Raw genomic sequence first — 27,762 nt, 5'->3', positions numbered from 1 at the left:
GGTCTACCTTGAATTTCTAAAATATTTAAAATATAATATTATCGAGTAGGTACAAGAAAGCATAAAAATCTAATTTAAATACTAAATAAAGTTATGTTGTGATTCAAGTTACATCGATTCGAGTTTCATGCATATTCCCCTTATAAGCCTTATAATAATATTCCATATAGCCCAGTGTTAGCTGTTTGCGTTAAAGGAAACGCATTGTATTGAATTACGTTGATTGGTTATTCCTGCCAGCTGCCTCCTGGTTTTGACAGCACACGTCTAAGCACACATCAATTACGAAAAATAACAACAAACATTCAAATTTATATCCGTTGCTAAAAACTAAAATTAATATTATCGATATTTATAAAGATTATCTAAGTTCATTTAAATTAGTTATTAATTTGTTGTTTTAGTCTTGTTTAATTATATTTAACAAGCTATCTTTAATTTTAAGTGAAAGTGCCAATTTTCCCGCCATTATACTTTCCTGTTGCTAAAACAATGTTATCAGACGATTTAGAAAGGCTAATTGAAGAAAAACGTCGTGAGATAGAAAAAGAGAAAACGCTTTTGGGGTTATCGCCGCTATCGGATAAAAACGATCAAGTAAGTATGGAGTAAATTTGATAAAATATTAACTTCGACCTGAAAGCACAATTTATAAACAGTTTCAAAACACCTGAAATAAGAAAAAGATACACAACAAAGATACATACATTTCCTTTCTTATTGTTGCTTCGAAATAATAAAAATCGCCATAAAAGTCAGTTATTTCCAACATACTTTCGTCTAAGCTAATTTAGCCTCTGACGAATATTGAACGCAGAACTACGGAGTACGGACTACGGTGCTATATTGATTCTACCGCGCAGACGTCTAGATACACGGGGAAACCTAGTATTCTAGATATAATTTATATAGACAATGTATATGTTGTTCAACTGCGTATTTCATGGAGGCCGGTCGCCGCGTCTTTCGTAAATCGTAATTGTAAATATAATCGAGGTATGTAGTATTTTAATTAATGATATGTAATAGGATACTGGAAATAGATTAAAAATAATATTTAGGTTGTTAGGTACAATTTTTACATTAATTTTTCATGGTTTTTTATTTTACTTAAAGTTTGTGTTTGTTTACTTTATGTTTTGCTAAAAAAGTTGAAAATGAAAAATATAGGTACCTACAGGTATATTATGTCAAAATTGCAATAATCTAAATTAATTATAATAGAATAAGAAATGTTATCAATTCAGAAACCATTAATTTTTTTTGGGATATAATCCTTGGCATGATGATATATTATATAGCCTTAATTTGACAAATATGCTATCTAACACCACAGACTAATAATAATATACTACGTATACAACTAACACTTAAATAATTTTTCAAATCATACTCATCATTACTGAGATTATTTATTTCTTATATTTATTACACTTTACTATGCTAGTATACATATTTCTATTATTACTTAAAACTACAAGTGATAACTGCGTTAAAAACAACCGACTTCAAACTTGCACTTGCAAAATTTACAAATACCTACAGACAAAAATGCTCATAAAATAAAAACTACTGGGCCTATCCGAATAAAATTTTTATGGGACCAATTCGACACCATCCCGCATCGAACAAAAAAAGAATCACGTAAATCGGTTCAGAAACCTCGGAGTAATCGGTGTACATACATAAAAAAAAAAAAAAAAAATATACCGGCCGAATTGATAACCTCCTCCTTTTTTTTGAAGTCGGTTAAAAACTTATAGCTAGACTAGCACAGTCTAAAGTGATAAGGCCCTGGCCAGACTGAGACATTTTTTTTCCTTGGTTCTACACTCACATGCTAACCACTGTACCAAGGAGTCCTGTACCATCTATACTAATACATATTATAAAGCTGAAGAGTTTGTTTGAACGCGCTTATCTCAGGAACTACTAATCCGATTTGAAAAATTCTTTTGGTGTTAGATAGCCCATTTATCGAGGACGGCTATAGGCCTTATATCATTACGCCAAGACCAACATAAGCGGAGTACTACGGGTAAAACTGCAGGACACAGCTAGTTATAATATAATAAGTTAAAGATATATAAGTATTAAAAAGCTTCTTCAATAAATAGATTAACATCTTTCAACAGCTTAAAGCCTACGTCAAATTAACGATAGCCGTAACACTGTAATCAATTTATTATGTATGAACTACTTTATAATAAATGTTATTTCTAGCCCATAATGTCAGGCTCCTAATAACTTGAGGCATTTTTCCATTCATATTACAGTTATATTGATTACATGTTACGATGTTAGGAATTATATCTAGTGTAATGTGTGTTTGTATGTAGGAATATATGAAACTATTGTTTATTGTTCAAACTATTGTATATACTTAAGTTAGTATTTGAAGCCCATTTAGGGATTTTCAACTAATTGCAAAAAAAGAGGTGGTTCTCAATTCAACTATTTTTTTTGTGGGTCTGTTATCTTAGAAGTGTCAACTAGGTGAATCAATAATTTTGCTGATTTCTTTTTTAATCCAAAGCTCATGTGACTACATATAAGTTTTGTCTCTTTCTTACAATTAAAAAGCTGTTTAATTTTTGTAAAAATAATTATTGTTTCATAATGTTTATTTTATTTATTCAGTATCAAAAAGTATTCCAATCTCTGATTCTTATTAACAGAAATGCGAGAGATACTATCTCAAGACTGAAGCATTTAAAAATATATACATCTCTAATTTAATACTAATTTGACACTGACTGTACCGTACAAAAATAACAATACTAACAAAGTTTACCAAATGGGATTAAATGTATGAAGTAACGAAATGTTTACCAAACGCAACTTTTTAGTAGGTACAGTTTGAGGTTTACGAAATGGGAAGTTTACCAAATGGGAAGTAGCCCTAATAAACAGAGATTAAATTATTAACATAATATACTTTTATAGTAGTTAAGTATTGTATTTTGTAATTTGCTACTATCATAATAATTAAACATTTATCACTGCAATTAAAAAGTAATTTATTTACTATTTCCTCAATCTATTATTACGCAATTAAAGTGTGATGAATTGATTTTCATCTTTAATTAAAACTAACTAGTGGGAGCCCGCGGTTTCACACGCGTGGTACCCGAATGATCCAGACTAATCTATCCTTTAGACGTATTAAAATCCGATCAGCCGTTTGTACATAGATGTATTATTGTAACTATAATTTTCTAATACAGTGAAACTTGGTTAAGTGGGACCTGGATAAGTGAGAAACCTCCATAACTGGAACTCATGCTTAGGTCCCAACACTTTGGTACTGAATTACCTCCGTTAGTGGGATGAGGTAAACATCTATATCTGGGATTTGTTCTTTCGATTTATCATCATAGTTACCTCTGTAACTGAGACAGCGAGTAAATTTTATATGCATAAACCTCTGTAACTGAGATAAAATTGTTTGCCAAGTACGTAAGTACAAACTTTGAGCTTTAATTACCTTCAGTTTTAGTTTCGCTTTACTATCATACACTTGTTTATTTGAAAAACGTCAAAACGAAAGCTACAATCGTTATCATTACGTGAAAAACTGAAGTTAATATCCGTTTATGAACCTGTATTCTCACCTCTATAAATGGAACCCTCTGTAAATGAGACAGATATTTATTTATACCTGTATATCTGAGACACTGGTTTTTTTTTTTTTTTTTTTATTGGCACCCGTCATCACAGGGTGTTCGCGCCACCTCTGGATTATAGTCCAGAGACATTTTTTGCTTAATTTTTTTTTTTTACACGAATAACATTAAAATACAATAAAAATACAATATAAACTTTAAAACATAATAAAAAATACTGGTATAAGTTACTAATAAAATACAATAATTACTTAAAAATTCAGAAAAAAAAAAACACGGCACAAAAACATTCAACTTAATCCTATATCACAGTAAAGAGCTAAACTAATATCACACACTATTCCTTTGGTTCACTACGACTACAATATTTCTACAATATTGTAGGAACGCATCCCTACACTTGTCCCCCAGGGCGGAAGGCAGATTCTCACCCGTCATCGCCATGCCCAATTTTTGCTCAATAGCATATCTATTTTTTGCAAAAATTGGACACTCGAGTAACAGGTGAGGAACCGTCTCCTCAACTCCAGGCTGACATAGACACGACGGATTATCCTTCAGCTTGAATCTGTTCAAGTAGAAGGCGAATCCGCCGTGACCGGTCAGTACTTGTGTGGTGTGGTGTGTGATGTCTATTTTCCTGACTACCTTGTATGCAGCAGCAGCGCTTGGAAAAAAGAGCTTCGTGACTCCGGCCGTTCCTCCTACATCGTATCTCCTATCCCATTCGCTGATCGTATCCTGGGACACTGGGTTAGTGGAATACCTCTATAAGTGAAACAATATTGCAGGTCCCTTGATGTCTCACTTAACCAGGTTTCACTGTATTAGTACGATATTAAAAGACCAAGCTGGCTTGGCAAAATTCATGCATGTATTTTCTTCCTACTTTTTTTGATCAATGTAATAACGCAAATGTTGTAGTTGGATTTTTCTGTAACTACTAACATCCTACAACAGGTTTTGTAGCTTGACCTACTGATTGGCAATTTTTATTTACATGTTTCTTTTCTATTAATAAAATAAACTCTTTGCTCTCTTTCTAGAATGTAGAAGAGAAAGAGAATAGAGTTAACAAGAGTGTAAAGTTCAACCGGCCGAGAGCACTGTCGGAAAACAATGCGACAAGTGAAGAGCAGAGTGAGGAAAAAGAAGAGATCTCGCCAGACTTAGAGAGATATATACGGGTAAGTTTTTGTGAATAAATGAAGGAATTGATGATATAAGAATTTTAGTACTGGAAATTTCGTTTTTGGGTAAATTATGTCAAGCTGTCTGTAGCTATGGGTTATTCCAGAGTTCTTCTATTTTTAGTTTTAGCGGGTAGTTGAACATTTGTGAGAAACAATCGCGTATCAATTCGATAACAACAATTTATTTTTCTTCCCTAAGTATATAATTTTTATTCAAAAATAATCCCTATTTCACTTGGTCACGGCATCACGCGTGAAGAGCTAGATCGATTTTGCGAAAATTTCAAAGATTAAAAAATGAACGGATATCTTAATTTCATTTATCGATGTCGGGTCATAAATTTGATTTAAATTAATCATGAAAATTATCGAGTTAAGGTCGTAGGTACTGGATACATGAGTTTATCATTGGCAATGCCATATCAACTAGAGTGGAATTTATGGAGTTGACTCGCCCACGCTCATATAAAAAGCAAGATCTCGTGTGTAATGTATAGGTACTAAGATATAATATCGCGGGTCTCAAACCATAGGGGCGTATCCACAAAACCCCTACTTTTCAGGAGAGACAAAAAACTTAATAACTTTTTTTGTGATTGAGCCACCTTGTTGTGTTTTTGCATGTAGCTATATATTTACACTGCAGTTAATATGGAATACTTGGTTTTAAGATATTCCCTCCGTAACACTAGTTTTTAGCTGATACGTCTATTTGCCATGACGAATAGACGGCAAAACTCCGTCAAATTTCCCCCATAAATGTATGGAATTTATGGACGTAAAACCCTTCTCCTTAAATTATTAATATTTATACTTATATTTATTTTTACCTAGTCGGTAACTCAAAATATTGTAATTTAGGAATGAGAACCCATCGAAATTAACGTTATTTACGCGGTTTTTAAAATTCTTACGCCTGTTTGGCTTGGCATTTATATTGAGAGGCGTTTGAATTCAAAGTAGAGGTATAAACCAGTTTTATTCTACAATCTAGACAAAAAAAAACAAATGGACGTAATTACACAATATCTTGTGTGAATATAAAAATAAGCATATAAAAAAATTAAATTTATTTATAAATCTGAACATAGTTACTTAGGTAACTTAGGTACCTACTTTAAATGACTAAAGTCACAAACATTTTTAACTACGTTAAAAACAACCGACTTCAATATGTAACGGAAAAGTAAAAAATAAAAAAAAAGATTTGATGTTATTAATTTTAACATATTATTTAGATGTGCTATTTACTAAATAGGTTTGATACTAAGTGCTTAGTGCTTGGCACCGACTTCAAAGCTATTTAATAAATAACTAGCACATCTAAATAATATGTAGTGATTAATAATATCAGATATTCTTTTTTTTTTTTTTACTTTTCCGTTATAATTGAAGTCGGTTGTTTTTAACGTAGTTATTTTTATTTAATACTTTATAGTGTATTTTTCAACACGAATCAAACGAGCCCAAACTCGATAAAGTTGAGTCAATATATTACTGAGGTCCTATGGCCACCTTCCGATTCCATCATGAAATCAGCTCTATGTCATGATAATGTTTCATCGTTATCCAATTTACATACGTATACAAAATTTCAGCTTAATCGGTTACCGGGAAGTGTATCAAAGTAACTTGCTAGATTTCAATTAAGACATCGAGATCAGACAAAAATGCTCATAAAATAAAAACTGCTAGGCCTATCCGAATAAATTTTATGAGACCAATTCGACACCATTACGCAGCAAACAAAAAAATAATCACATAGATCGGTCCAGAAACCTCGGAGTAATCGGTGTACATATATAAAAAAATATACCGGCCAAATTGATAACATAATTTTTACATGATTTGCTGGAGACATCATTACATATCTTAGCATTGAAGCTACCACTCAATTTCGATTTTGTCCTGGGCAGCAATCAGAATAAAGAATCAGGTGTTCCACATTGGTAAGCTTGGTGATATAAGTATACAAACATGTTGAGACTTCATTTGCCCCTCTGTTTCTCTCGTACTCTGGCCAAAAGTAACAGTAGCCCTGTTTGCTCACTGCATTATGTATTGTGAAATTCATAAAGCCCAATTTCCTTTTATAATAGATAGGTTTACCCAAAACTAATGGACAGTATAATACTGCTTCGAAATCAAATACAGGTACAGAAAAGAAGAGTAGAGTCAACCATTGCCTTTAATTTGTCTTCTTCTTTTCTTCTTTGGCATATTCTTTCCTATTAACATGTTCTTCATTATACTCCTCCTGTTTTTCTTTCTGTTCTTCTTCGGGTAACTGCTCAAACTTATGACACCAACATTGGTCTATCCTCGGCTTGTGAAAATCTTAACCTTATTATTCTCCATGCAATGTTCTTTATAAAATTACTAGCTTATCACCCGCGGCTTCGCCCGCTTTCTCTAAAACGATTTGAAATTTAAACTATCCTGTCTCTCAAGTTGGATCGAACTACACATGGTGTGCGAATTTTATTATAATCGGTTAAGTGGTTTAGGAGTCCATTGAAGACAAACATTGTGACACGAGATTTATATATATTAAGATATATATATATTAAGATATATATATATATATAATATATATATAAAGTAAATTCACTAAAGTTATTCCACGCATTAGAATTACATCTACTCGCTTTGGCATCTCACTGCAGAATGATCGTGTTTCCGTGTTGTTGACATGACGATACGTCCACCAACTTGCTCTGTGACGTCCTCCTAGTGACGAAATCTGGAGACAGCAATACTAAAATATGTGCATACGTCCGCAGTGATGACTAAATATCCCCAGGATCATGTTGACATTGATGGTCGTATGTGCATACGTCTATATAGCTCGACACAATGATTTCAGGTTAAAATAAAACAAACAGTCGTATGTGCATACGTCTATAAGGCACGTCAAAACTGCCTCAATAAGCAATAATATTGCTCTTACGTCTATTATACGGCTATATGGCCTAACAATAATTGTAGACTGTCTAGCTTACGGCAAATAATATTTTGCATTTTATACAAAAGGTAATCAGTATTAAATTATAAGAAAAATTGAGGTTATGTATTGCTTAAAGTAGAATCCAATGGCATTAAAAACGAAAAATCGCATTTTTGCATATACGCCCCTATGGTTTGAGACCCGCGATATGTAAAGTTGTGTCTCTTTTGGTTTTATTTATTTTGTGATCCAAAAACGAATAGGATAGGTTTTGTCCCGGAAATTCCACGGGAACGGGAACTATGCGGGTTTTCTAAGAAGGGCGAAGCCGCTGGAGGAATGCTATTAGACAATGTAAACATATTATTTATTGTAACAATTTTTTATTGTTTTGGCAGATTTTATAGCCATTTTCCCAATTTCTGGGTATGTTCTGTTTGGCTTATACTCGGATTGTAAAAATGAGGATGCTATCAATTACTTAACGATAAAGAAGTGATACTGACCCGTATTTTTTTGATTATTTTGAAATGGTAGTTACCTACTCACAAATAAAAAAATATTTCTTTTATACATAATATATTAAGTACTTTTGGAATTTTCTATCCATCTATGTCATGTTCAAGGTTCCACCATATAATTTAATAGTATTTATAAAATTGTATACTTAGTACTTATATTATATGTAGAATCTAGAAAATGTCATTGCATAATGGGAGCTTATGTTATCTACTGATAAATGATAACGTCTAGTGGTCTTCATAGATATAAGATAGCTATTTCGTGTTCTAAAGCTGCGTTCATAAAGTTAAGTTTATCGACATACCGATAGTTAATTAAATAGGAATCTTAATTTAGATATATATTGCTATAAAATTTCGATACTCAAGACCTGTATTACGTTATTTTATTAACCAATCACATTTTTTAAAGAAAATAGGTTCAATGCAGTGTATCCTAATTCCAAACTTAATTATAAATACGTAATTAACTCATGCCTGTTTTTATCTTCTTCACGCTTAAACCACTGATCTGATTTGGATGAAATTTCGTACAAAGATAGTTAGAGACGTAGGATAGGATAGGTTATATCCCCGAAATCCTCCACAGTACTGAATACTTGTTGAGAATAAAAATAGCATCTGCCCACAAGTATTTTATTGTGTTCTAACCTAATAGTTTGTGTGAACACATCATAGATGCAGGCAGATATCATATTTCATAATACGCGTATTATATTTTAATTACGATTTGCGGTTTTTAGATCTTTAACCACATGTGTAATCTGTTTATAATATGCTCTAACTCTGCACATATCTCAAGAATTTCAAATGAAATAAATAGAATGATTTTTATGTTTATTTTATTATCTTTGAACTAAACTTTATTGGTTGTTGTTACTCTTAGAATGATTCGTTAAAATTGTCCTTCATCATCATCATCAACAGCCCATATACGTTGCCCACTGTTGGGACACGGTCTCCTTTGAGCTTACAGGCCATAATCCACCACGCTGGTCAAGTGCGGATTGGCGGATGTCACACGTTGAAGTTTTCATTCTTCGACTTGTCGGTTTCCTCACTATTTATTTATTTATTTATTTAAACACTTTATTGTGCTGCCAACATAACATAAGTAGGTACAATAGAACTTAAACTAGTACAAACAACACAGAGGGCGGCCTTATTACTAACAAGTAATCTCTTCCACCAACCAACAGATTGTGTGAAAAACAATATTACTACAGCGGGGGTAGGTAAAAAAAATAAACATAATTAGATGATATTAAAAATACATAATATACACGCTAAAATAAGATATAATATACCATACCAAACCACTATGTTGCATTTTGGTGATGTTGTAACATGCGCAGATAAATTGAAAAATCAATTTATTTCCTGCACGCTCGCCTGGTCTTGAACTGAAGTCCGAGGTCCTCACCACTGAGCCTGTTTTCTACTATTCTGTATAAAACATTTTTTTAAATAAACTTATAGATGCATAAAAAAGTCATATACAAAATGATCAATAATTTAATGAACTTTACTACCCACGATTCATTAGTAAAAACAAAACAATAGGTGCTGTAATTTATCAATGACATCAGCTTCCAAACAAGTATAAAAACTCTTATCAAAGAAGTTAAAAGATACATTCGTGATTAGATAAATCAGTGATGGTAGGAAATAGTCAAATAGACTTTTTTTTATTTCTAAATGAAATTCTCCTCAGTGTTTTACCTGACTTCTAAAGAAGGAGGGTTATGTTTTTCATGTGTATGTACAAACCGCTGAACGGATTGTGACTTAATATGTTGTTATCAAAAGTCAGAACTATGGTAGTGACATATAGGCCACATAAATTAGCAGTTTTTTCCCTTTATAATAATAATTCTCTTTAATACGTTTATATGGCCTAGCATTTAACAATAGTACGAAGGTATGTTATACGCACTGATATGCATCGGCTATTCGCTAATCAAATATACAATGCATTGTTATTCAAGTTACAAGGACACTGTTAATCTGTGTATCGCTAATTGCAAAATACAATACGATGAGATGGGATAGTGGTCACGAGTTACGCGATAAATTATCGTCAATCATGAACAATTATTTATGTGAGGTTTTATTTTTGAACTAGCTGCACTTCGCGGTTTTACCCGCGTGGCTGCGCTCCTGTTGGTCTTAGTGTGATGATTGTAATTATATAGATTATAGCCTATAGCCTTCCTCGATAAATGGGCTATCTGACACCGATATAATTTTTCATAAGGACCAGTAGTTCCTGAGATTAGCACGTTCAAACAAACTCTTCAGCTTTATAATATTAGTATAGAAAGGACTTAGGCTGCGCTTCCACTAGGGATGTGTGAGGATGTGTAGCCAGGAATGTTTTTGTAAATAACCAATCATGTCGCTTCATTTAGGTTGAAGTTTGAAGCATTTAGCGTTTGAAGCGATACTATCGGTTATTTACAAACACATTTCTCGCTTCACATCCTCGCACATTATTGGTGGAAAAGCATTCTTAGACTACCAATAGTCTAAGAATGCTTTTCCACCAATATAGTTACGACAATTTTATATGTACAAATTAAGTATAGCTATGATATGTTAGTTAAAAAACTTACCTAATTAGCGCTCCCTGCAATGTATAAAGCTTGAAAGTTATCTTTAGATTCGCATTAACTAAGCATTAACTACATCAAAATTATAAAATACAGATTTATTTATTTATTTATAACACTTAATTGTACAAAACAATATAGGAAATGTGGTACAAATTAATGAGGTACAAAAATTTTGCTCAATAGGCGGCCTTATTGCTACACAGCAATCTCTGCCATGCAACCTGGTAGGAAAGGAAATGTGAGAAGAATAAGGACACAGATTGTTCGGTTTCAAAAAATATAACTTTCTAAGTTGTAAGTACAACTTCAGGGTAGCGTCATGGCGATGCCGTCACGTCTTGGAGTAAGGCAATGATTTTGGTATCTTTGAATCTTGCCCTAAAAGTTTCACTTCTGACACGTGCGCTGGACACACTCGCTCTTTTTTAGTAGACAATATTATTATGTCCTTAAATAGGGTGTCATTTATCTTCTATGAAATCCTATAAGTTATTTCTTAAAATGTCATAAATAGGTCCATTACATTCTCAATGATAATTTCAGTAGGTTGGTACTAAAAGGGTTTGCCAAGTCAAACGTTCGTCCAGACAGACTTATTTGTCTCATAATTGGCCGGGCTTAAGATGATGCATGCTGTTATTTTTTGTTTTTCTATACCAAGTTAAGGTACAGTCGTTGACAGAATACTTTACATTATATTCATATTTATTTCTCTTTTATCATACCTTAGTTATAAATTTCTTAGTTTAATGCTTCAGCATTCAAAAAGATAGCGAATTAAGATTACACAATAACACTCAATGAATATTGTGATCGGTTTCAACACCTAGGATAAAAAAAGTTATAGCTTATAAGATTTAATATCTATACAATATACATTTTAAGGAAATTTTTTCATATAACAAATGTTATTGTTGCATTTAACTACGTAAGAAAAACATTCTTAATTACATCATTTATTATAATGTATTTTACGAGTGTTGAACACAGAATATGTGGTTTCGTTCCGCCAATGAACATATTTTGTATAGGTACGACCAAGTGGGCAACGCGGTTAGGAAAGTAAGTGCCCTTACGCACTAGCGGTTAACCGCGGGGGCGGCTAACCGCGCGGTTAGCCGCTTTCCCATTTTAAATATGCAACCGCATATGATTGTACGCACTAATCATAAAAGCGGTTGCATATTAAATGCTAACCGCGCGGTTAGCCGCCCCCGCGGTTAATCGCTAGTGCGTAAGGGCGCTAAGACCTCTGCAAATGCTTGCCCAGGATAGAGAAAGGATCTTCCATTATTTTTGCTTCGTAATTTAACACTGAGGAGGAGGATTATGCATTTAATACACATAATTTTTATAATACACATTATATTATTTTAGTTATTGAGTTTAAAATCTATAGATACTTATTTTAAATATTATAAAGCTGAAGAGTTTGTTTGTTTGTTGGACGTGCTCATCACAGGAACTACTGGTCCGATTTAAATTATTTCGGTGTTAGATATCCCATTGATCGAGGAATGATAGCTACATCACGCATGACCAACAGGAGCGCAGCCACGCGGGTGAAACCGCAGGACGCACCATTAGGTGATATCATTTATTAATATGATATAATTTATTTACATATTTAGTTATATGTAGAGATTATACATGGTATAAAATTCAAGCGATCGATATTTTCAATAAAAATGTACATAAATGTATTCGATTGTATCGAAATGGAACCCTAAAAAATACTTACGAAGCATAATGCAGCAAACAAAGTATACATTGTATTTGGCCAACAAACTGAGCAATTTTATGAAGAATCGTGTGAATTTTAACCTCGTAATTTGGTGTTTTGGAACACTTGTAACAATTACTAAAGGTGACGCAACAAAAAGTAGGTGGATGCTCACATTCATATTTCGTTCTCATATAATCAAATAAGTAATGTCATAATTAAGAAAAGTAATATTTTCGATAAAATATTACAAAAATAACTAAATGTGTGTTGTGCTGTCCCTGATAAGTATAAAAGTTCCTTTCTTTCTTCTTAAAGAGTTTGAATGTTTGCTTAGTTAATTCCCATACCTACAAAGTTGAGTTGATTTAAATAAAAAAAGAAAACCTCAAATTCGACCATCGTCTGTAATCTCAAAAGCTGTAAGATTTAAATCGTGTTATTTTAACTGTCACCGACCGTATACTTACCATATATTCCTCGCCAATAATTGCCACTTTTATCAACCACATACGCGATTAATATGCAGTTTTGCTTCGAGAAAGAAAGATCTCTGAATATTCATTCGCGGTGTGAAACATTAACGAGCGAGAAATTACACTTTTGCATTGAAGCGTACTGAATTTGCAAGTTGGCGCAGAATTGACGCTTAGTTTACGAAGAAACGTTAGCGCTAATGGTACAGTCGTGGTTATTTACGCAGTGAATTTCTACTCGACTGTACTGTTGGTTTTTTTATTGAGTACACTTGTGTTGACAATTATAAGTGTATTAGTGATTGATATAGTATGTGTGCGTGAATATAGTGCTTAAATAAAAATTATAGTGATGTACATGTGAATTGTGAATTATAGTCATTTTTGTGTTCTTTATAGTTTTTTGATTTGAAATAATTCCTTAATTCTATTTTTACGAAGTCCTTTTGAATTCTTGTTTTTGCGATGTCTCTTTGAACTCTTGTTTTTCAATCTGTGTGAACTTCATTTGTTATTAACTCTTTTACTTGGAAGCTACGATGTGTAGTAAATCTGACGTAAGTTTTATCCTTAATTATTTATTGCTTATTAGTTAGCTTTCCTATCGTACCTTCGTTCGCGTGCATTTTACTTTATCGCGTGATGGTTGTCCTCCTTAGAAAATAGTAAATACCCTCAATATTTCACCCCCTACAATTACTTCGTGATACGGGGTTGTGTGATGTGTCTTTGCCCTAATGCAAGACTTTATCTATAATTTTATGACTAGCTTTTTGCCCGCGGCTTCGTCCGCGCTTTCAAAGGAAAACCCGCATAGTTCGCTTTCCTGTGGGATTTTCGGGTTAGAAACTATCCTTTGTGTTAATCCAAGTTACACTCTATGTGTGTGTAAAATTTCATTAAAATCGGTTCTACAGTTTTTGCGTGAAGAAGTAGTAGTATTAGTAGTATCTGTCTGAAGCTGCTTTGCGCTTAACATAAATAGCTTTATCAAGTTAGATACAGTCTGCCAATTTATTTATTTAATTACTTGTTACTTGTATGCCAAAACCAATTTTTTATGAAAGCTGCATCGCTGCTTGATCACAACTGAAAGCTAAATACCGAGGAGTTAGAATATGTTGAATGTTGATGCTATTCATAACTATGTGATTGTGTATTTATATGAATAATCTCACGCCGTTATTATTTTCTATGCGTGACCATCATTAGATTGACTATTTTTATTTTCTGCTTGGACTCGGGACTGCTGGGAGGTCATCCACCAGCTTAACATTAGTAAAGAGCTGGTTGAATAATTATAATATTTGTCTGGCCTTCTATCGCGGGCATTTTGTTTGGCCAACTTTCTTTATTCTACTTATCAGATTTCAATGATCTTAAGTAATTAATTTTAAAATGTGAATTTGTGTGAGGATAAATGCATGTCTGTCACTTTTGCACGCATGATAGGATACCCGATACGTATGAAATATGGTACAGATAGAATGGGTACAGTCTGGATAACTTATTTTTTACGCGGTGTTATCGCGGCACCAGCAAGTAATATACAATCTAGTACTTCTCTTTATATTGTGTAGATCTGAGAATCGGCCAACATCTATTTTTCATATCCCTAAGTCATAAGAGTAAGGCAGGAAATCGTTTGCCGGGACAGATAATAATAAATATTTTATTAAGGCTACCTGTTTATCACGAAACAAAGCCAAGCCTTAATGTTCAGGTTAATGTACCGCACCCCGTCACTCCCTTCGACCCTGTCCACACCTTAAGTATAACGGCAATATAACTCCCGAAAGTAGACCACGCCTTAAACAATATTATATTATGGTAATTAATTAAATACCTGCGTTCAAACTGTTGGTTTTGAAGGCTGTTACAATTATATAATTACAAAAACATAGAAAGAATTAATTAGGATCATCAATAATGTACTGTCAATTGATCATCTATACATATAATAAATCTGTAGAAGGGTCAATTCTGTACATAGAAAATATTGAAAAAATAAATACCAGGGGGTGTTACTGGATCGATACCAAACCCAAATATGTGATTAAAAAAATGTTTGTCTGTCTGTCTGTCTGTATGTCTGTCTGTATGTCTGTCTGTATGTGAAGGCATCACGTGAAAACTAACGGTTCGATTTCGATGAAACTTAGTATAATTATACCTTATTATCCTGGGCGTAAAATAGGATACTTTTTATCCTGGAAAAATACGTAGAAAAAAATAATCTTAATTTTTCAGTTTTATCCATAGACGTTGTTCTGTAGAACCGCGAACACACGTGCGTATTATTATAGGCCTAGCCGTATTTGGGTCCAATAGATATTTGTAAGATGTCATTGTCAGAGTTACTCAAAATGAAGAAATAAACCATCCACGCGAAGACCGACATCCGCGCGGACGGAGACGCGGGCGGAAGCTAGTCATCAAATAAGTTACTTGCTTTTGCATTCCAGATTTGTTTCAAATCTTCAAATATTACATTCATTCAATATTACATTTCTTTAAAGATACATGGAACATTTCTGCCTTCAGTTCTCTCTTATACGAAATCTTGCTTTTGAACCAAAGCATAGACCCTTAGATCATTAAGTCATAGACCTTAGGCTACATTGCAAATATGCTTACTATCTCTGGCAATATTTCAAAAACGAGGAATAGATTTTTCCATGCAAAATCAGTAATGCAGTTACACACCTGTCCCATGATTTTTTACATTAATATCCGATAGCTGCGAAATAATTTGCTTAGTAGCGGCCTTTAATGTCTAAAGCATGCTACAATGCCAGATCACGTCATGGCGCTAAACGTTCAAGGACAGATTTAATGGTGTGAGGGTATTTAGAAGTTGCAAAGGTTCTGTCCTTGTAGGTTGTGCCAAGTTTAGGATCGTTTAATCGTTTGGTAATGAGCTGCATTAACATGGACCTATTTTTAAACGAAGGTCTCAAAACGACGCAAGGTTCACAATTCGTAGCGTGTTCTTTTAATGTTTTTACATATGCATTGATAGCTATGCGTTTTCAACCGATTAATGTGATTCCTTTATGTCTTGAAATTTTCATAGAATACTGGCGAGGTGGTTTATTTCTTTAAAGCATACATGTAATATTATGTACCTACTTGTATATTTTTTGACAACTTACTAACTAAATCCATACTTAATATTATAAATGCGTAAGTAACTCTGTCTGTCTGTCTGTCTGTTACTCAATCACGCCTAAACTACTGAACCAATTTGCATGAAATTTGGTATGGAGATATTTTGATACCCGAGATAGGACATAGGCTACCTTTTATTGCGAAATATGTACCACGGGCGAAGTCTGGGCGGACCGCTAGTTATATAATAAAAATGCATTAATAAATTCATAGTTAGAAGTAGTAGCAAACATACAAGTATATAACAAGTATGAATGTAAATTTCTTTGGCATGCTTTGAAGCGTGAACGCTTTGCTGGTCTTTAGCTTGAGAGCTTGAGACATTCATGTTAATTACGAAACAAGATTATAAATTAAATTGAAAATTATTTTAAATAGTAGAACATAGTATAACTAATTAAGGGTTTATTATTACAGTTAGATCTGTATCTATCTAGTTAATCATTATAATTAACAACGTTTGCTATAGACTTTGATTCGTCTAGGTCTGGTACAATTATGATAAATAAAGTATAAAAAAAAATATATTATATCCTTATTATATCAATTAAAACTAATTAAATCCATACTCATCAAATGCGTGTTCAGTTAACCCTAAAATAGGTAGGAAGCTAAAGTAGTCACCACAGGTTGTTATAATATTATCAGTATGAATAGGGTGCCGACCGAGTTGGTAGTGTAATGTGAAATGAAAGGCAAATAATTTTCTGGAAGGTTCCAGAATCTTGACTGATGGATAAAAAAGTTTTACGTTAAGGTGACTAGTAGAGCAAAACGCGAATTTGCTGCTAAATTATAATGCTTTAAAGTATATGATTAACTGCAGTAAAAAATCTCAGATAAATATATGATATTTTTCAGGAGATAAACTAGTTGGATAGTGTGTTGAAAACACAATACAACTTATTTTACTCGATAGAAAAAAATCTCAAAGGTACCTCTAAAAAAATCTTTTGATGCTTAAAAACCATACTAAACTACATGCAATCATTCTGTTTTTTCGGCAAATAATTCTACAAGCAACATACTAATATAATACTGTGGTATTTTTTTAGTCCAATCAATAGATTTCGTGTAAATCGCAAATTCTTATTCCCAAACCAAAAACGTACGCATGTGTGCGTGAACGCCTGTGTACCGACACTAGCGGCCGAGGCCCGTTCGTAATGATTCGCGTATGGCGATTGGCGTCGGGCTGCAGCTGTGGCGCGGCGTGTGTGTGTGAGTGGAGTGAAATGCTTGCTCAGGGCAGCGCCTTAAATTGTGTTATTTTCATTCAATTCGTAAGTGATGAATGGTGCTGATAAAGGGATGTGTTCAGTGTAATTCATCTTTTTCTATTGTACATTTTTATATTATGCTTGACTCAAAGCTAAGCTATAGATGCGTTTAAAAATGAAGCTGATGTTTAGAGATCATCAATGCTTATTCGTAATACCAGAAGTCGTAGGGCCTTTACCTTCAAGAGGCATGCCGTCTTTGAATACTAAGTCGACAACGTATTAGTTCGGTACGAGCAGGTAACTGGTTTATGATTGCTTCTACGAGTTTTACGTACCTAATAGGAAGAAAGAAGTGTACGTATAGTATTCTAATAAGAATGTATTTTCTCAGTGTTTCAGTAGTGTGACTTGTGAGGTGTGTTTCGGAAAAAATACATTTAAGTACCTACTAAAATTTTTGGTTTCTGATATATTTTTTTTATCTTTTACATGGCAATCTGTTGATCACAACAATAAGCCACTGATTTGTGTGATATTCATATCTGTTATCTTTTGGCCTCCGATTAACTGATTTATTTTATCCAGGTATACCTTAAGGTAGGTATACCGTACTAATAATTAAGAAAGGATAGTACACAGTTACTTTTCTATAACAATAGTAAGGGAGTAAAGATTCGTCTGTCCCATTTATTAGAGACTTATAAATCTCAGTTATTGTTTGGATGTAATCTAAACGGTCACGGAATATGTAAATCAGCGCTTTCGGGTCACTGCTATTACCTACGCCTACGTATTGTTCAATTTTATACTATGTTTGATACTGTTGGTTGTTTTGTGATGGTACAAGGTAAAAATTGATAAGGAGGATTTCTGAATTCGATAAATACTACTAAATATTGTCAAAGCAGAGTAAAGTTTTGAAATAAAGTCAGTTTTAATGGCAACTTGTAACGCATTGAAACATGAAAATCCATACTACTTAATATTATAAATGCGAAAGTAACTCTGTCTGTCAATCACGCCTAAACTACTGAACCAATTTTCATGAAATTTCGTATGGAGATATTTTGATACCCGAGAAAGGACATAGGCTACTTTTTATCCCGGGAGAATGACGCAATCCCGGAAATCCCACGGGAAAGGGAACTGTGCGGGTTTTTCTTTGACTGCACGGGCGAAGCCGCGGTAAAATTCAAAATTTTAGGTCGCCAATTTTTCTTTAAACTCAGTCTATTAAGATCCAAAGTAAACCTTTTACCCAGAATTTAATGAAGAACATAATATACTTAAATTATTAAAACTAACCAAACACGACACAACACTTAGACCAATAATTACTGACGATAAAAATCGTCAAACTTTCGTTCACGCAAATATTTCCGAACGGAATTTAAATCGCGAATCTCTCCAATTACTTCCACAAAACGCGTTGAATTAATTAGAGACATTGAGGCGCGATAACCAATAACTATGTGACACTGAATGTTAATCGAGAAATGTATGTAGAAAAAGCGTAGCGGTCTAATTGAGTCGTTATTGGATTAAGGGGTGTGTAGACATTTCTGTTATATGATAATAATGTCTAGGAAATTTTCAGTAATCGCGTGAGTAATTTTTTTAGTTGCCTGGTGCTTCAGCCACGTAGTCATAGAGTTGGTCTGGTTAACACATTACAACCTTACTCGAGTTAAAGGTATGAAAAATGTAGGTAGGCCATATTCCACCATGCCTAGCTAAGTCTGGGTTGTCACAACTCACAATATGTCGAATTATTTGGGTCTTTCTCTCGTATTTTTGTACAGCATCGGTTTTGAAAACAGTTTTTTATATATTTATTTTTTCTTGCAAATTTTTATTTTCATTCCTGCTCTCGTATTGGTCATAGGTACGTGGACGTAGCGTGACGTTATACCTATTATAGCCTTTCTGGATAAATCCGCGTTCAACGCAACAAAAACCTCTGCAGTTTTAATATAAGTATAGATTCACATAATATATTCATACAATTAAAAACCTTTAATCTCAAAATCTAAACCTCTTCTCTCATAAATTTTCACCAGTATTTAATCGTATACATTTTCCCGCCTAAATGTAAACATAGCCTAACGACGTCCATCACGTAACATACGCGCAATGAACACGCAATTACATTTGCATGTAACGCTGCGTGGATCGGTATGACGGTATCGATTATATATAGGTCAATGTACTTTGTATTGAGGGTAGATTTGTTCTGGGTTGAGAAGAAAATTTGGGTAAGGATGGTGTGGAAATGTGTTGTCGATTACGTAGATGGATAATTTTCGAATCGTATGAGCAAGGAATTGATTGAATTTGTTTTTATAAAACTTTTATGTATTTAACATAGATCAACAAATTCTTAATGTAATCAAAACGCTGAAAATAAAATTTAAGTCCTCTATGTCAATTTCTGTCGTACTAAAAAAGCTTTATAAAAAACACGACGAACACATAATATTATCTAACATACAATTTCAATAGTTCTTTAAGATATTTAATAAGCTTCTTCACTTAAGTTGTTATCATCCGAAATATGGATTTACTTTGCAATTTATATCTCTTAAATTGCAAATAACTTTTCCAAACGTATTGTGCGCTAGTTTATATCAAAACTACATTTCTAAACGTAATTTCCAGCGTTACCTCGGCCTTCCAGTGATGCTAAAAGCGGGCGAATATTCACCCAACAACCCGCTAATACGCGGCGAACGGACCAGCGGCGATGTTCTGCTCGGGCTCGGCGAGTACGAGCGGCGCAGGAACACGCTGCGCAAGATCCGCCAGCGGCAGTACAGGGAGTACCTCGATCAGGTGAGCCTCACAGAGGACAGAAGCTTCTAGAATATGATAGAAGGTTCTACAGAGCGGGTGGATAAGTTGCTAATACGCGGTGATGTTTGCTCGGGCTTAGTGAGTACGAGCGGCTCAGGAACACGCTGCGCCAGATTTGCCAGCGGCAGTACAGGGAGTACCTCGATCAGGTGAGCCTCACAGAGGACAGAAACTTCTAGAAGGTTCAAATAGAAACATTCTAGAAGGTTCTATAGATCGAGAGAATATTGACTTAATAAGTCGCTTATTCGCAGTAATGTTCTGCTCGGGCTCGGCGAATCGTGATATAATGATTTTTTTGACAGACTATGGATCATACGCAAATATGTTTATTATACAGATTGTAGAATTTTCAGGAAGATTAGAAAATCACAAAAAAACATCTGTCTGATCACAGAAAAATTCAATGGGCAACATGTTTTGTTTTGGCTGTAAAAAAATTGTCATAAGTACTTCTGACAAAATTCTATCTAAATTATACAAAATCTCAAAATAATAAATTCTTAGCTCCATGTTATAGAACCATATCATATTAAAAACTAAACATTGTCCACAGCAAGCGAAAATAAAACAAGAAGAGAAAGAGAAGCAAGAGCGCGAGAAACGCGAACGGGAAGAGAAAGAGAGGCTCGAGGAAGAGAGAGAGAGGGAGCGGGAACGGCGCGAGTTGGAGCGAGAGGGGAATAGTGAGAGCTTCGGTTATAGAGTCGCGGGTGTTAATAATGCGTATACAACGTGAGTTTCTTTTAAACTATTATAGTTATTAATTTGTTTTTTTTTTTGTAAAATTTTGCAGAAAAATTCCATTTTATACATGTTTAATTTACATAAATGCTATATTTTGTCCAAGTAATTAAATTATCTTCGTAATTTTCTAAAAAAACAATAAAGGAAATTATCACTCTATAAAACAAAGTCGCTTTTTATTGTCCCTATGTCCCTTTGTATGCTTAAATCTTCAAAACTACGCTACAGATTTTGATGCAGTTTTTATTTAATAGAAAGAGTGATTCAAGAGGAAGGTTTTATTATATAACTAATTAGGTTTTAGACAAAGCGGGCGAAGCCGTGGACGGAAAGCTAGTTAATAATAAACATATCTCGCCAATTTAATCTTAGAAACAGAATTTTTTCATTTGATATCAAACTAGCTTACCGCCCGCGGCTTCGCCCGCTTTGTCTAAAACCTAATAAATTATATACTAAAACCATCCTCTTGAATCACTCTATCTATCAAAAAAAACCGCATCAAAATCCGTTGCGTAGTTTTAAAGATTTAAGCATACAAAGGGACATAGGGACGGAAAAGGCGACTTTGTTTTATACTATGTAGTGATATCAAATAGTGCAAACTGCAAAATGCAGTCCCATCTTGAATTTACCTACAATACAAAGTATAACGTATAAGTATACGTATATATCTACACATGTATGTTATCAAAATTGAAATAATTTTCAGTAAAGTGGATACAGGTGTACAAGTGGACAGACATACGCCTCTCTCTGTGGCCGTTCAAACGGATGACGACGATCTGTATACTGTAAGTAAAAAAACTATTATATAATTTATGTCGCAGCTACTTGCATTCATAAAATCAGTTGTTCAATTAATAGCCTAGCCTGTAAATAAGAGGTAATAGCACAGTAATTATTTTGACCTATTAAAATATCAGTACGACAAAATGGCACCAAATCAAAGATTAAACTTGAATTTATAAAGAGAGGTGTTATATTTTGACCTATGTGACCGTTATTTCATAGGCCCTGTTTTCATGGAAACATATTTCGTTTAGCAACAAGCAGAATTGCTGAGAAACTGTTGCTGGCAATAAAGACTGTTGCGCAATTCATAACGTTATTGAAATTTTCTCCGATATTTAGAATTATTGACTACTAGATTTCCGCCCGCGGCTTCGCCCGCGTTTGCAAAGGAAAACCCGCATAGTTCCCGTTCCCGTGGGATTTCCGGGATAAAAACTATCCTATGTGTTAATCCAAGTTACCCTCTATATGTGTGCTAAATTTCATTGTAATCGGTTCAGTAGTTTTTACGTGAAAGAGTAACAAACATCCATACATCCATACAAACTTTCGCATTTATAATGTTAGTAGGATATTTTTACCATGAGTTTGTATTCAGTTATTGTAAATGCAAAAGTTTGTAAGAATCTCGTAATGTAAAGATGTTTTTATCATAAAACAACTATTCTTTATAAATTTATATTTATAAATTTATATAAAACAACTAATTAAAGTCTGTATAAGAAAATAGGCTACTTCTTATCTGGGTACCGGGTAGTGAAGCCGTGGTACCCCACTAGTATAATATCTATACTAATATAATTGTTATTTTTTTTCCAGTGGCCCGCAAAACTAACGCAAGCGGAACGCGAACTGTCCCCGCGCAGTGTGTGGGACGGTCCCCGCACGTGTCCCCAGTGGGACAGGAGACGGAGCTACGGGGACTTCTATACCGGCCCCACGGGGGACACAAGAGGTAAATATTTATTTTATAAAAAAAATGCGTTTGTCACATCAGCCAGTTAATTAAAAACCTAGGCTTTTGATTAAGAGGAGGCTCCTCAGACATACTCCTTACATAAGTTCTGTCACTGAGAGACCGGTTAGACCGCTACGGTGCTAGACGCTAACACAGCCGTAATAAAGTTGAATATCGCGTGCGTTCTTTGATCGCATTCGAGCTCGAAACTAAATCTCGTAAGTCTCAATTCTTATTTCGTTTATAACTAAAGTAATAATTGATCTAGAGAAAAAAATATCTTGGGATTGGATAGTAAACTATATTTTCTTACTGTTAACATTTATTTTAGACATAAAGTCCAAGTAAATCTTAAAAAAAATGTAATAATCCTTAAAAAAGGCATAATTTTTGAATAAAAAATGAATCGAGCGAAATGTTACAATTATTTAACTGTCTTGTACATGGAAAGAAAAAGACCCAATAAATCATATACTAAAGTTCCATTTTGATTGTATGTGTGACTGTTTCAGAATATTAATGCAAATTAACATAAAATTTAGGGAGCCTCCTTTTGAATGGTTTTGTTAAATTCACTTTTTTGAACGATGTGAACTTTTCTGTGACGATGCCGCTGTTGTCTCTAAAAATGCGGCTGACAATTAGTAAATATCACGATTTAATGAACGGCCTAAGCTGTTAATTAAACGGCTGATTTGAGCAGTTGGCTGTGACGTCCACTAAGACACCACAGACTGCATAGCACAGGTCATGTTTGAGCCTAGGCTGTTAATGAAACGGCACAGGACATGTTTGAGCCTAGGCTGTTAATGAAACGGCTGATTTGATCAGTTCACTGCGTCATCTATATAGAAGCAATCGATGAAAGGGTAATATTTATAGGAATGTTTTAAGTCTAGTTATAAAGCTTAGAAATTACTTAATCAATTAATTGTATTAAAAAAAACTAATGTTACTTCAGTTATTAACTTTCAATTAAAATAGGACTTGTTCCGTGTTTCACACAAATCGAAAAAATTATCTATTTTAAATACTACACAATTCTAATTTATCCGTCCAATAAAGTATTACACGAACATATTAAAATGTCACCTGTAAACTGTCAAATACGGACGATTACAATACATTTTTGAAATGGTAGTTTAATAAATTATTCGATGAATAAATTTTAACCAAGGATTGAAAAATCAGCCCTAAAATAAATAATATAATTCCAATAATTTCAGAACGAGCGGCTTCAATGTCGAAAGGCGACAAATACCGCAGTCTCCAAAGCTACAAACCCTCCATATTGGACGCTGATGCTGTCTCGCTGAGAAACTTGCAGGCTGAGAAGGTATTTATTTATTTGTTTATTTAATTACTAGCTTACCGCTCGCGGCTTCGCCCGCTTTGACTTAAACCTAATAAATTATATACTTAAACCTTCCTCTTGAATCACTCTATCTATTAAAAAAACGAATCAAAATCCGTTGCGTAGTTTGAAAGGTTTAAGCATACAAAGGGACATAGGGACAGAGAAAGCGACTTTATTTTATACTATGTAGTGATTTATAGACAGGTATGTGAGAAATGTTAATTATTTGAGTCGTCATTCAATTAACGCTCTAGTCATTCAATCAAATAGTTTCAACCACATGATTATGATTTCAAATTCAAGTAATCTATACTAATATTATAAAGAGGAAAGGTTATGTATGTATGTATGGTTTTCACGCATAAACCACTAGACCGATTTTGATGAAATTTGGCACAGACAATCTTTAGACCCTGAGAAAGAACATAGGCTACCTTTTATTGCGAAATATGTACCACGGGCGAAGCCGGGGCGGACCGCTACTTCGATATGAAAAAAAAACATTATTTCTTGACACACAACCGTGAGGATAGTTTATTAAGTCATTTTAATCAAATTTATTTTATTTTATTTGTATTTTCCAGGAGGCAGCGGCCAGAAGGCAATATTATCAGCAGGAATTGAAGAATCAAATACAAGAACAACAGAAGATTCGGGAAGAGAGGAAGAATAGAGAAAAGTAATAACTTATCTTACTTATCACATTCACTAGCTTTTTCTGAGCATGTTTTACAGATTTGCTCATGTACCATTAAATAATCCTGGGTTTAAATGGATTGTTAGATTTTCTAATAATCGTATAAAATATAGTATTTTCTAATGTTTGACTTTACGCGAGTATTATACATTTAGAAAAGATTTTAACTTATTTTAAACGCGATTTATGGGGACACTCTCCCCTCCCCTTGACTAATCGAGAAATTGAAACATCGAGATAATAATATAGTAAGTAATAAGTTTAAAATCCGTTAAAATTTTTAATTTCTAAACGTTTAAAATATTCCATATGGTCGATACAATGTGATTCGAAAGTTTATTTCGACATTTGATATTATATGGTACTTTTATTATATTTATTCTCTATTTTAAATGATACGTTAAAGTCAATAAATAAATGAATTGAATATAATATTACAGAATGTTAGAACAAGCTGAAATGAGGAGGCTCGAACAACAATTACGTTCTTTGAAAATGACGCAAGAAAGAGAATTGGAGAGACAGCGGGATATCACGTCTTCTGTAAGTTGGTTTTTTTGTGAATAATGCAAAAACTGGTTAAATAATTATTGTTTTTAGTTTTCCTTAAATATGTTTTGTTAATTGTGTTTTTGTTTTATTAAAGATCTGGACAACCTCGATATAGAATATTTTGAATTACTTCCTACTAATATTATAAATACGAAAGTTTGTGAGGATGTGTGTGTGTTTGTTACTCTTTCACGCAAATTCTACAGAACCGATTACAATGAAATTTAGCACACATATGGAGGGTAACTTGGATTAACACATAGGATAGGTTTTATCCCGGAAATACCACGGGAACGGGAATTATGCGGGTTATTCTTTGAAAACGCGGGCGAAGCCGCGGGCGGAAATCTAGTATTGATATATTTTTAAATTTAATCTTAAAACACCGTCTTTTCTCTGAGGTTAGCTTATACAGACAAACAGAAAATCATGTATTTTTCTGCCCATTTTTTGTACCTGCGAATAAATATCTCAATTAATAAAACATTTTTTTTTTACATTCCTATAAACAAACATTCATTTAATTTATGAACTAATAACATTATTAATTTGCAGATGAAATACAATGCAGCAGACTACGATATAAAAAGGACAGCGCTACAACGGGACATCGACATGGAACAAAGAAAATTAAATATGGCCTCTCGAAACGCACAAACAAAAACCGATACAGAATATAATATAGAAAAACCGTACACAATGAATATTCCGGAAAGTTCCATATTCTCACATAATTATGACCTAGAAAGTTATCTACGGAAAAACCTAAATCCTACCAAAGAAAGTCTAATGAATCTGCCACATTACAAAGAAACGTACAGACAAGAAAACAGACAAGAACCGGACTGGCAAGAAAATAATCAATTAGATAATAGAAACAACTACAATTGGTACGAAAGAAAAGAATTACCAGACAAAATGTATGAACAAGACATAGAAAATAGACAAAAATCTAAAGATTTAGATGTGTGCGGGAATAAGCAAGAAATTAAAAACAGGCATGAAGACAAACATAAAAAATATGAAGTAAGAAAACCAGAAAAAATGGACACATTACCAATACCGGTTTTAAGACATTCGCCGAAACGTAAAGTAAATGAAGTGAATGAAAGATATGAAGTAAATGAAAGTTTAAGCGAAGAAATGAAAGTTGTTGACGATAAATGGAAAGTGCCAGCCGTTCAAAAGAATATATTGAAAAGTTTGCAAAGTGAAGGCAGAAATATTAATATTTTAACACAATTGGGATCTATCAGGCGACAATTGCAGTTGGAACAAATGAAATTGGATAAAATAAAAAATACTGATGTTTGAACTCATGTGAAAATTAGTTTTTCAAGTTTGGTTTTGGTGATTTTTGCAGAAATTAAACGTTCGGATATAAATTACGACATATTTATTATATTATTTAGATATTTTCATTTAGAGTTTTTTAAATTTAAATTATAAATAAACTAATATGTTATTTATGCTTGATAATCTATAGTTTTTAACGATTCCATCCTATAATATTAAAAAAATAAATTTAAAATGATTATAAAAAATTAAATTATTTCGCATCCATCAATAATAGCCGTCCGTAAGGAAATTTTAAATTGATATTTTAATAAATGCTATACAAATCACAATTTTTCCCTAACAGAGATTTTAATAATTATTATTTATTTATTTTCTCAATAATGTTCTTTTAAATAAGCCATAATTTTTAGTTTAATATTGTTTTATTAAAAATTAAAATATAATTATGTTGAAAATTATATTTGCATGTCTCTTTGTATGTAAAAGTTGTTTTTATCATATGTTTTGATTTTAGCAAAACTATATGAAGTTTTAATGTTCTATTTATGTTAATTTTAACCGACTTCGTCTATGGAAGTTATCAATTTATCTTGTAAGTTTAAAAAATAGTTTAATTTTTAATTACATGCATGACAGTCTTCTAAATCAGAAATAAGTAGGAATAATTGCAATTGTTACTAATAATAATAAAAAAGAGCGTGTGTGCCGAGCAAACGTGTCAGAAGTGAAACTACTTTGTCAAAATTCAAACATACCAAAATCGTCGCCTTACTCTATGACGTGATGGTATTGTCGTGACGCGACCTTGAAAATTAACTGTCAACGCGCCTAAAGAAGTTTCACTTCAAAAATATAATAAAGTTTAAACTATAATTATCTCAAATATAACACGAATATAATCTAATTCATAGGTTTTAAATCTCTATCTAATTAACCATTTTGTAATCAATGCCAAAGTATTTCAAATTATATAGTGTAGTGCCAAAAGTAGGATTTTGTTAATTTTTCC

At 33.2% G+C, this 27,762-nt stretch overlaps 1 protein-coding gene across 1 annotated transcript; it reads left to right on the top strand.

The window, feature by feature from the left end:
* The first annotated feature begins 402 nt into the window (after positions 1 to 402).
* LOC123703053 (trichohyalin-like) lies at positions 403 to 26,923 on the top strand. Its single transcript, XM_045650927.1, has 10 exons — positions 403 to 597; positions 4,673 to 4,813; positions 20,154 to 20,327; positions 20,905 to 21,083; positions 21,808 to 21,889; positions 22,710 to 22,845; positions 24,075 to 24,184; positions 24,790 to 24,884; positions 25,343 to 25,445; positions 26,010 to 26,923. The coding sequence occupies exons 1-10, from the start codon at positions 493 to 495 to the stop codon at positions 26,766 to 26,768; spliced, it is 1,884 nt and encodes a 627-aa protein (XP_045506883.1). The 5' UTR covers positions 403 to 492; the 3' UTR covers positions 26,769 to 26,923.
* Positions 26,924 to 27,762: the final 839 nt, after the last annotated feature.

The sequence above is a fragment of the Colias croceus genome, chromosome 25, assembly GCF_905220415.1.
Source record: "Colias croceus chromosome 25, ilColCroc2.1".
NCBI lineage: Eukaryota > Metazoa > Arthropoda > Insecta > Lepidoptera > Pieridae > Colias > Colias croceus.
This window is presented reverse-complemented; position numbering and strand designations above follow the sequence as displayed.